Source organism: Taudactylus pleione, unplaced genomic scaffold (genome assembly GCF_031769625.1).
Source record: "Taudactylus pleione unplaced genomic scaffold, aTauple2 ptg000113l, whole genome shotgun sequence".
Taxonomy (NCBI): Eukaryota; Metazoa; Chordata; class Amphibia; order Anura; family Myobatrachidae; genus Taudactylus; species Taudactylus pleione.
The window spans coordinates 9682667-9695221 of NW_028284515.1; the positions used below are offsets into that span (position 1 = coordinate 9682667).

Here is a 12555-nt window from a genome sequence, read left to right on the forward strand (position 1 = left end):
ATTGTACCTTCATTATGCAATTACTCTCTCTATTAAATGTTCTGTACTCCATCTGGGTGTTCATGATATTATTTCAGGCTTTTGTCTGTCTTTTTTCTGTTTGAGTTTTTTATTTAATCAAATGTTGCTCTTGTCATGCATTAGTGGAAATTGGTTGTTCTTTCAGAATCAATTCATTTGAAATCTGTTATTACACGTTGGGATTAGTAGCAGTGTAGGTCATTTGAGGGTTACTTTGTTTGCTAATCTGAAATCAGTAGCAAGAGTTTGATTTATTTTGTTCCATTAGAAAGCCTTGAAAATTGCAAAGTTATAACTCTTCAATCTGCCTTCACACAGTTGCAGTGGTACATAATGATTCATACTGCAGGATTTTGATAACTAGACTAATTCTAGACTAATTCTCACAGGTTTATTGTATAGATGTGGTACACTACTCTAGGGATGGCCATTAATGGTCATGCCATCAATGGCGGAGATCCGATATTTCTCGACATCGATGGCAATGGGTTTTTTTTGTTTTTTTTTCCAGGCTTAGCCCTGCCCTTGATGTGCCAATTGGCCATTCCCCCTCCCTGATTGGCCGCCATGGTCACTTGTCCCACCAGTAGGCATGCCCTTTGTTGATTCAAACCATCAATGGTTTTCCCTGTATTATTTCTGGTGTAAAATACTGATGGCAGCATTGATGGTGAATCCTTCAATGGCCATCCCACTGCTCGGCTCCCTCCACCCAACCTGCATTGAAACAATTTGTCAGATCTGCGGTCTATGTTTCCAATCTCTTTTTCTCCATGCTCCCCTGTAATGAGTTATGTATTATCATATTATTGTGCTTTGTTCTACTATAGAGTGCTATTGCATTATAGCATATAAGCGTTTTGGACCCATCATTCACCTGGTCATTCGCTATGGTGCAGTTTTTCTCCTCTGTCTTCCCCACCTTCCCACTTCTCTCCCCCTATTACTCCAGTCTCCCCTTATTCTTCCTCCTGTTAATCCCATCACCCCTAGGGCCCCTCACTGTGCAGCCTGGGCCTTCGCACAAATGGCATCTTCCCTCAATGTGGCCTGAGCCTTCTCCCCTGGCATGGTGTGCAACTGGCAGGGTACCTCACTCTGCCTCCTGGGCCTTCTCCCCTGGCGTGGTGTGCAACTGGCAGGGTACCTCACTCTGCCTCCTGGGCCTTCTCCTCCGGTGTGGTGTGCAACTGGCAGGGTACCTCACTCTGCGTCCTGGGCCTTCTCCTCCGGCGTGGTATGCAACTGGCAGCGCCCTCACTGTGCTGCCTGAGCCTTCTCCCCTGCATTGGTGTGTGACTGGCAGTGCCCCTCACTGTGCTGCCTGAGCCTTCTCCCCTGCATTGGTGTGCAACTGGCAGGGTACCTCACTGTGCGGGCTGAGCCTTCTCCCCTGCATTGGTGTGCGACTGGCAGAGCCCCTCACTGTGCGGCCTGAACCTTCTCCCCTGCATTGGTGTGTGACTGGCAGTGCCCCTCACTGTGCTGCCTGAGCCTTCTCCCCTGCATTGGTGTGCAACTGGCAGGGTACCTCACTGTGCGGGCTGAGCCTTCTCCTCCGGCGTGGCGTGCAACTGGCAGCGCCCCTCACTGTGCTGCCTGAGCCTTCTCCCCTGCATTGGTGTGCAACTGGCAGGGTACCTCACTGTGCGGGCTGAGCCTTCTCCTCCGGCGTGGCGTGCAACTGGCAGCGCCCCTCACTGTGCTGCCTGAGCCTTCTCCCCTGCATTGGTGTGCAACTGGCAGGGTACCTCACTGTGCGGGCTGAGCCTTCTCCCCTGCATTGGTGTGCGACTGGCAGAGCCGCTCACTTTAGGTTTTTAAAGCTATATTTTCATATTCTCAAAAGACCTTGAAAGAACTGAAATACTAATTTGGTCACAAACTGTTTTAGTGATTTGGAGTCCTCTGCATGGATTTCTGTTTGCTAATGAGTACCGAGGTTTATTCTTAATCTGTACAAATCAGCCGCAGTGTCTCTGGAGTGTGTTAAATGACTAATCAGAGGCAGCCTGTGTAAGAGATATATTCTAGTCACTCAGGACATTGACTGGGACCATCTGTTTTTAAGAGTGGCCTTTACCGTCTGTGATAAAACATGATATCTGTCAGGTCTGTTCTTACTGTTACAGGAAATGAAGTTGAGTCTAGAAGATTGTTAGAAAAATAAAATGCTGAGGGATAAGCATGACCCCACTGGCTAACACAGCAAATGTTCTTCTGTTTCTTTTCAGTGACGGTGACAGTAGGAGGGAAGCAGTATCATTTGGGACTCTATGACACCGCAGGACAGGTATGTGCTGCATCCTTCAAATGTCCTTTACACAACTGGAAATGTCAAATATTTGGGGGGGGTTTATGTGTATATATATATAAATATATAAATAATATCTGTGTGCGAGAGAACTGGTGACTTTTGGTGTAAAGTGCTAGCACACGTAACCAGCATACATGTGCAGGAACAGGCTATCATGAGAACGTGTGCAGATAAACCCATGGGGGCCACTGCTGCTGTATGGTAATTAGTGTTTTGGAAATGTTATCACCTGTCCTGTTCTGCATAATTCTGCTCTATCATAGTGTAAATGGACTAGCAAGCAGCCATACAGCAACACAGGAGGATTATACAGTGACTGTAAACTTCTGCTACTAATAGCTGCCTTATGCCTACACTAAGGGCCTGATTCTTAGTCGCACAGAGACGTTGCTGAATCTTTTGCAGCAGCCGCTTCTGCGACTTATGCAAATGCTGCGGCCAATTTCTTTAAAACTGAGCCTTGCTTTGTGGAAATCCGTCTCTGCGTCTTTACACGCACCATCGGGCGCGCCATCAAAACTTCCACAAGCCCTATGGCAGGTGCAGTTACTCTATCTAGACATGGCCTCCTAAGTGAGTAGTTGTGCGTCTTTGGACGTAGTCGCTGTCAGCACCACACCTGCGTCTGCCTAACCACCAGTGGCGGATCCAGGGGGAGGCGATTGGAGCGTTCGGCCCCCCTAGCACAGACAGTCCACATCGTGTACTGAGCTGAGCAGGCTGTGTTCAGTCTGTGCTGTGATCGGACCCTGTGTAATGCGTGGAGAGCGGAGAGCGCATTACACAGGCTCCGATCACAGCACTGGCTCAACACAGCCTGCTCAGTTCAGTACATGATGCGGACTGTGCGGTAGCCGGAGGATGGAGTTCTCCCCTGAACTCCAGCTTCCGGCTCTCCCTACAGGCACTTTGGGACGTCATGACGTCTCTCCCATAGTACCGAGGATGGACAATGGAGCCGGGCGGACGAGAGGGCGGAGGACGCAGGAGCGGGTTTAAGGTAAGTTTTTCTTTATTGTGTGTGTGTGTGTCAGGGCACTACAGGGGGCATTACTATAAGGGCACTACAGGGGGCATTACTATAAGGGCACTACAGGGGGCATTACTATAAGGGCACTACAGGGGGAATTACTATAAAGGCACCACAGGAGGCATTACTATAAGGGTACTCTACAGGGGCATTACTATAAGGGCACTACAGGGGGCATTACTATAAGGGTACTCTACAGGGGCATTACTATAAGGGCACTACAGTGGGCTTTACTATAAGGGCACTACAAGGGCATTACTATAAGGGCACTACAAGGGCATTACTATAAGGGCACTACAGGGGGCATTACTATAAGGGCACTACAGGGGGCATTACTATAAGGGCACTACAGGGGGCATTACTATAAGGGCACTACAGGGGGCATTATTAATAGGACATTACCATATGAGTGCTGCAGGGGCATTACTATGGGGTCATTTCCATATGGGGACTACGTCAGGGGCATTACTATGGGGGCGTTACCATATGGGCACAGGTGCATTACTATGGGGACATTACTATATGGGCACTACTACAGGGGCATGGGGAAGGGGGGCGCAGAGAGATGGCTGGGGAAGGGGGAGCAGGGAATTGGTTGGGGGAGGGGGGAGCAGAGAGATGGCTGCTGGTGCTCAAACTGTGTATTCACACATCGTGAATACATAAATATATACATTGTAATAATAAATATGGCCACAAAAAAGACCTGTAAAGGGGGAGGCATTGGGAACAGAAAGGGGAGGTGTCAATATAGGAAGAGGAGGAGTCATAATTAATCATTAATCGCCCCCCCTAAAAGAACAGTCTAGATCCGCCCCTGCTAACCACCGCCCTGTTGCATCCCACGTACGCGTGTCCACTAAAATCCACAATCCCTACAGCTAGATTTTGTTCTGTGTCTCCGTGTGGTAAGAGTTGGGACGCATGCACAGGGCGACTTAAACACATGCGCAGTTCTTGTAACATCGCCCAACTATGTGAACATCGGCATTGTGTGCGTCTCAGGCCCTTGGGTGTATATTTTAATAGATTTGAAATAGGGATGTGCAGGCTCGGATAGGTTCGAGTTTGCACGTTGAGTTCGGATTTTTCCCTCCAAAAAAACGGAACTCAGAAAGAGGCAAATCATCATCTTACATGGATGAACATCATCACTCAGAAAGAGGCAAAACGTCATCTTACATGGACGAACATCATCATTCCTGGACAAAAGTCCAGGAATGATGATGTTCGTCCATGTAAGATGACGTTTTGCCTCTTTCTGAGTTCCGTTTTTTTGGAGGGAAAAATCCGAACTCAACGTGCAAACTCGAACCTATCCGAGCCTGCACATCCCTAATTTGAAATCGATGTTGTGCTTCGGAGACAAAATCACACAATTACTAACAAACAATTTTTTATTTGGTCTGTCAAGTGTTAGTAAATGTGGGATTTAGCCCCAGAACACAATGATGTTGATCGATCTAGATCGTTTTGAAATAGATTAAAATCGACCTTTACTAAATTTACCAATGAATCTCAAAGTGAAATTACCAGAACGTAAACATGATATTTTGCGTCACATCATGGGGGGGGATTAAATTTGAGAGCATTAGTTGGTTAAGCCCCAGATTCAGGAGGTTCAAGCCAAAATCAGTGAAGGTGGATCTACTGTATTTGCCGGTTAGAGCGCAGCCCTTATCTTATAAGGCTCCTATAGAGCCTCGCAAGCTAATTCAATCCCCCTGCCTCCCCCCCCCCACCAGAGGGCGCTATTTATTTACTGAATTGAATAGATTTTAAAAAATGAAAGTAGCATGTGCAAAAGTTTGGGCATCCAGTCAATCAGTACTTCTCAACACCTCCTTTGGCAAAAATCACAGCTTCTAAACATGTCTTGTAGCCCGTTAATACTGGCCATAAATCTAAAGATTTAGGGGTGGATGTAAACTGAGAGCAGTGCAGATGTTGGCAAGGTTGAGCAATTATTTGCTTCTATGTATGTGTGAAAAATAATGCAAACCTCTACGGCACATATTACCCGGTGTGTACGCACAAATGCGTTGTTGCTTATGGGCACTGGTGTCACTAGGGTGTGTGGGGGTGTAGTCCGCACCAGGTGACACCATCCGAGGGGGTGACCCCAAAATAGCAAAGCTGTTCTGATATTTTGGCATCACCTCCTCGGATCGGGTCACCGAGCAGAACTGCACCGCACGAGGGGTCGGGAGGTGCTGCATCGGGTGTCACCACCTGCTTACAGGAACGCTGGTATTAGGAGCTAAGAGGTAAAACCATGGGCGTTCCTGGGTGGTGACTGGTAGGTGGTCTCAAGTGTGTGCGAAAAAAAGTCTGTCTCATGGGCGTCATGGGTGTGTTGCAGGCGTGTCAGTGAAAGCGGATACGTTCCCAGGAGCAAAGCCACAGCACAGAGGTCATGTTTATTTGGAGTTGAGAAGGAGCCATAGACTAAGTACCAATGGTGAAAGAGATGATGCGCCAAAGCTGGGGTGTTCAGAACCACCACCAGAGTTGCACCATCCACGGGCATTGAAAATGGGCATCTCAGTGCTTGCACTGTCCAGTGCTAGCAAGTGCGCTAAGGGAAGACTGAAACTCAGGGGCAGAACTATGGGAGACAATGGAAGCACCTGCCGCTGGGCTCCATCTCTGAAGGGTCACCTCCTCCATTGTCCATATCATACTCACCCCACTTAGGGCTGTAACTATGTACCCGGAGTGTACAGTCACAGCCGCCCAATACATAGCACCCCTTCCCGGCACCTGAGAAGCCACCATACATTAGTGAGAGCTCCGTGTCAGACCATCAGCTGCTGCCTTTATCTATTTATAGCCCGTCTGCATGCGCATTGCTACATTATAGTGTCAGTGTCAGTGATAGGGGGGGGCACCAAATTATAACTTACATCCGGGCATCTGGGATGAACTTACGCCACTGCTGAAACTAGCATCTGCTTGTTACCGCCGCTGCAATAAGTCTCAGTGCAATGGCGTGCATCTCTTATCAGACCCTACCTGTCCAACCAACCAACTAGTTGGCTGGTTAGAATAAAAATCTGTCCGTTTACAGCATGGGAGCAAATGGCAATTGACCATTTGCTCCCAAACGCATATGGCTGCTCAGACAAATTGTTTACATTTGTTTGTTTTAACCAATGTTTGGAAGCAAATGGTTGATTGTCATTTTCTCCCTTAGGCTGCATACACACGTAAAGATTTTCTGTCCAACCATCCAACTAGTTGATTGGTTGGATGAAAATCTGGTAATGTATGGGAGTAACTGATGATCAGCAATTTGCTCCTAAATGCCAGAAAACAGATGAAAATGGCGTCAGACAAGTTTGTTAAATGTTTGATCTAAAAATTTGTTCAAACAACAGTTCTTGTCCATTTTCCAGCGTTTGGGAGCAAATTGCTGATTGTCATTTGCTTTCATACCTTACCAGATTTTCATTCCAACCAATCAGCTAGTTGGCTGGTTGGACAGATAACCTTGATGTGTGTATGCAGCATAACATTACCAGAGTTTGTTCCTACCAGTGAACTACAGTAGTTGGATGGTTGGATAGACACTCGGTATATGTCCATCTTATCACTCTCCCTATTCTTGATTTAGGAACTTTTCCCACATTCACTAGCAGAAATATCCTTTGGTAGTATTATTATTATCTTTCATTATATGGCGCCACAAGGGTTATGCAGCCCCATACATATGTATATGGCACAGGTTCTCAAACTCTGGGCCTCATTCACTACGGAACGCAACTGCGATTGCAATAGCAATTACGCACGCAGTTCAACTGCAATAGTATGCTAATTCATTGCGATCGCTATGCCGCCGCAGCACAACATAAGGACGCCCACTTTACCTTACACCCATCCGTAATGTTTAGCAAGACTGAAAAATCATCGGTACAATCAAGGACCATCACAGCCTCATATGCACACTTGCACAAAGGCAGACCTTAATCAGAAATTGCTAACTTCCACGCACGCTAGGCCATCGCAGTGGCTAATTTATGTACGCCCACGCAACGGCATTCAAACGCACTGGCACGCCTGCGTTTCTCTGACCACCCCCCATCACCACCCTCACACAGCACTTCCTGTCAATCACTCTGCAATGAGTCTGCGTAGTCACTGCGATCACAGTCCTGATCGCAGTGGCTAGTTCGCATATGCGCACTGCGATGCATACGCAGAACGCAACAATTGGCCAATTGTGTGCGTGATCGCAGTTGCGAACAGTAGTGAATCAGGCCCTCTGTCCTCAGGACCCCAAACAGTGCATGTTTTCCAGGTCTCCTCACAGAATCACAAGTGAAATAATTAGCTTCACCTGTGGATCTTTTAAAATGTGTCAGTGAGTAATGAACACACCTGTGCACCTGCTGGCTGACCTGGAAACCGTGACCTCTGTGGGGTCCTGAGGACCGAGTTTGAGAACCACTGGTATATACAGTGTAATTACAATATACAAGGGTGATCAACCATGGTATAAAAGTTACATAACTAAGGGGCTCATTCAGAGATGGACGTTCTTCACACAGCCGCTGCATCCTGTATGCAGCAGCTGAACGAAGTAATGCAAAAGCGGCAGGAGGCATCTTATGTCAAAAGACGCTCCGCTGCCGGCTTCTCTCATCCAAGACTTCCATTGGATCAACTGCGTGACCATCGGACCTCTGAGGAACCCTCAGGTTACTCAGGATGGCTGGTGAAATCACACTGCCGGAACCATTGAAGCACCGCTGGCTTCAGCATGCCCAGAGAACGGTACAGACACACCGCTTCCAAAGGCCAGCGGCATGTCAATCATGCTGTGGGTTTCGGGGCACTGCGAGCAACATCGCAGACACAGGTCTGCACATGTGTAGTGCAACTCCTGCGCAAGCACTGATCTTAAAACATCGGAGATGTAGGTTAATTCAATGTTAACGCACATCTCTGAATCAGCTTATTGCAGACCACAAAGGAGAGAGCTATTGCCCTGCTCGTAATCGTCGCTGAAGTGTATGCGTACTCAGGCGCTCAATCGTTCAATTTGGAGGCCATACGCAGACGGTATATCTGCAAGTTTTGATGGTGCGACCGATGGTGGCGTGAAAAGATGCACCAGGTGGTAGTACAGGGTGTACGGACGCTGAAAGTGGGTGTCTCAGTACTTGCACATTCATAGGCACGGATGTACACCAGGGACGGACTTTGTAGCTGCATTTGCATAAAGTTGGTGACAGGTGTTGGCCAATCGACACAGACGCTTCTGAATCGGGTCCTCAATCTTTTTTTTTTACTGCAAGTACTTGGAGGAATTTGAAGTATATTTTAAACCATTGTCTTGATGAAATATCCAAACACAACATCTGGGGAGGTTAAAAGAGAAGTAATATTTATTCAAATCTAGAATTGTCTACACCTGGCTTAATTTAAGGCCTGTTGAGTCAATCAGAAACCTTAAATATTAATTAAAATCAACTAGAATGGTGGCAACTGTTTTGCTCGTGACATATTCACAGTTTAATATTTTTACAATCTGTTAAATTCAGGGAATAAATAGTAATTGGGCATTAAAGTGTACAGATATGTTAGGGTTAGGTTTGTAACCGGAAGAAGGTAGGGTAATTACTTTCAGTGATTCAGCCAAACAGGCAGTCTTCATAAACATATTACATTTACTTTTATATATTTGTTCCACTTTAAGGAATTATTTTTCTGCAATAATAATTGTGCCTTTCAGGATAGCAGGAGCTCCTGTACATGTCAGTGGGATACTCAGAAAAGCTTTTGAACTAACTGTACTTTCAAGTTGCTGAATATGTTAAAGATGATTCCTGGGAGCTGACGTTTTTCCCCGTACAGTGAAGTGCCCATGTGAAAATGTTTAGGCAGCGATACTCATTTCATACAGTTGGATCATTGGCGCCAGGGTCTAAGTATAATTAGTCTCAGGAAGAAGGTCTCAGCTACTTAATCCTGCCTGAATCAGTTACATCAATAACCTTGTACACCTTGTGGGACACTGTCAAATGCTATAGTTATGCTACACATCGACTTCATTACTGCCTCACTATGCAGTTCTGCACAGGACAGGTTAACAGGCCGTCGACCTCGGTGTATTATTGGTTGTGTGTGTGTGGTTTTTTTTTAGTTGTTTTTTATATATATATATATATATATATATATATATATATTGTTTTTACTTTATCAGGGGTCTGTCATGAAAAAGACAGCTATGTGGATATCTAGGTCTATGAAGTAGAATGAATATATATATATATATATATATATATTATATATATATATATATATATATGATCATACACCGGTGATGTTAAGCAGGAGTACATATCGTCAGTCTGTGTGGAATGTCAGGCAGATGAATAAGATATGAAGATTTTTGTTCTAGATGCAATGTTTTAGGTTCCCGTCATTTCATTTCTTTTCTGACAGCTTCTCCCTAGTATCAGGGCCATTCTGTGTGTGCATGAGAGCCTACTTATCAAATGTACAGGAGCCCTAACTCTGGCAAAAAATCCTCTCGTTATCATGAAAAGGAAGCAAAATCTTCCCAAGGGTAATTCTATTTAACAAGGATCGCGGCAAGCACTCAGGACAGCGATAGCCATAGCAAATGAAATAAAGACTGCCTGATTATTTAAGTAAACTATCTCTCTTCAATAGTTAATAATAGCGTTACACAATATTCATTTCATATAATGCCGACATTATGACTTTCAGCATATCATACCACACATGAAATAAAATCCATCTGCCAATCCATACATACTAGAATTAGCATGGTATATTTCAGTTTTATGGGGATAAAAAATAAAAAAACATCTCTCTCAGAGGGATAAAATAAATGAATGACAAAATGATGTAAAATTATTTTAATTTGTATAAGCATGGGCTTTCCATTCCACTAAATATAGTATATCCAAATATATAAGGGGGTGGTGTGATAGGTCAACATGGCAATAATGTCAACATTCATCCTGTAGACAGTGATGAAATGGCAATGTTAGAATGTCGACATACTGTATAGCGTGCTTGGTGGCCCAGTGGTGACTTCCAGGTCCTGGCGATCATGTGACCATCACTTCCGGGTCAGACCCCCGATACTCCGCCGCTCAGATGAATACTTTGCCCCTAACCCTCCCTCCAGTGCCTATCAAGGGATAAATTGTGTTCCCTGTTCAGGAGTTATCCACAGCACTTTATGCAGGAAAGCACATTTTAGGGTCATTTCAACCAGTGTAGTAAAAACCATCCACTGTATGACAGGGATATGCCACTGTATCTTTATTGCCACTAGACTTTGTTGCTGTCCTATACACTATAGATGCTCCCAGAGCACAATGTGCCACAAGGCTTCAGGAGAGGAAGTCGCTCTATGCATAATTATCCTATAGGCATACTTGCATACTTCTGTGGTTTCCTCTCTGGGAGAAGCCCGTAGAGGAGGTGCAGGTGGGCGGTGATGGGGGCGGGGCTGGACTATTCACGTTATTAGGCCCCTAATATTTGAATAGGGGACTGTGTCAAATAACGCGATTCTCATAGAATAACGTTACTATGCCCCTCCCCACGGATTCCCCGTATTATTGTCCCCATTCTGCCCACTTCATGGGATGCGGGAGGAGTGCCTACTCTTCTGGGGGTATGGGGGACTACCTGAAAAATCGGGAGCCTCCTGCATGTTCCGGGAGATTAGGCAAGGATAGGAGGAAACTTCTACCCACGGAACCCCTCCTCTATGGCAACGCAGTAGATTCTGGCTTATTGCCAGAGTCTACGAGGCATGCGAGGGACTCCGGGAAAATGGCATTCGCGACTTATTCTTATTTTTTGCGCATGTGCAAGTCACCAGGAAAATGGCTGCCACTATTTTCCTTGTGATTTTTGCTGCTCTGTAGCGCCGGCCCAATGCTGCAGACCAGCACACTGGAGACTGCAGAAAGGGAAGTATAACTGTATATGGGTGCAGGGTGTGCGGTGAGGGCGCCCTTGAACCCAGGGGCCCGTGTGCACCACACACCCTGCACCCATAATAGATACGCCCCTGCTACTGCCATTTCCATGTAGCTTGCACTTGCTACCTGTGTACTCCTTACTGTAACAGCCTGTATAGGTGCATATCCAGTATACGAGAGTGGAACGACTGTACGATTACAACATAATCGTTCACCAGCCTGTGCAGTAGAAAATGTGCCCACACTAAACGATATGGCGTTCAGTGCAGGCACACCTTCCCTCATCCACGAACATGTGCAACCTGTCGATATCAACAGGTCGGCCGGCATGTTCAGGCGATAACAAATGCTGACAACGACCAGCGGGTACACGCATCGGCATCGAGAGTGGACACTCACGATTTGGACATATTTCACATGATTTGTCACTCCAATGCGTAGAAATCGAAACCTTTACTCTAAAGCTGGCCACACATCTAAAGATTATCTGTCCAACCAGCCAACTAGTAGATTGGTTGGAATGAAAATCTGGTAAGGAATACAATCAGCAACTTGCTCCCAGACGCTGAAAAATGGACCGAAACTGTTGTATAAACAAATAGTTTAAATCAAACATTTAACAAACTTGTCAGATGACCATTTTCATCTGTTTTCTGGCATTTAGGAGTAAATTTCTGATCATCATTTACTCCCATACGTTACCAGATTTTCATTCCAACCAATCAACAAGTTGGCTTGTTGGATGTAAGTTGTTCTAGTGTGTGGCCAGCTTAAGTGTATGCACAAAGGTATCAGAAGTGTGGCTAAAAAGCGATGGGTGTATCTGGGAGGTGACTAGAAATGCACACAATAATGGGCCGTTCAGTGGACGCATTATGGGAGTGTCACAGGCGTCTTAATGCATTCGGCTGCATTCATACTGTAGATGCACAGTCGCAAGCATAAAAGGCTGTGGTCAGACGGAGAAACTGCACCTGCCATAGGGCTGGTGCAAGTCTCGAAGGTGCGACCGATGTTGGCGTATAAGGATACAGCAATCGTTATTACAGCATGCACGGACGCTAAAAGTGGGTGTCAATCCTTACACATTTGGCCTCATCAGGGGTTAAAGCTTGTGGGGACCCCCTCCAGACCACATGGAGCCTACCCCCCCGGCCACATAGAGCCTACCCATTCCCCCCCTAAGCCATACAGAGCCTACTGCCTCCCTCCCT

At 46.0% G+C, this 12555-nt stretch overlaps 1 protein-coding gene across 1 annotated transcript in view; it reads left to right on the forward strand.

Moving 5' to 3' along the window:
- The window catches only part of RHOJ (ras homolog family member J), a 102080-nt gene that overhangs the window by 71376 nt on the left and 18149 nt on the right, over positions 1-12555 (forward strand). Inside the window, exon 2 of the mRNA XM_088471316.1 lies at positions 2256-2314. Coding sequence (XP_088327442.1) covers positions 2256-2314 — 59 coding nt within the window. The remainder of the gene's footprint in view (positions 1-2255; positions 2315-12555) is intronic.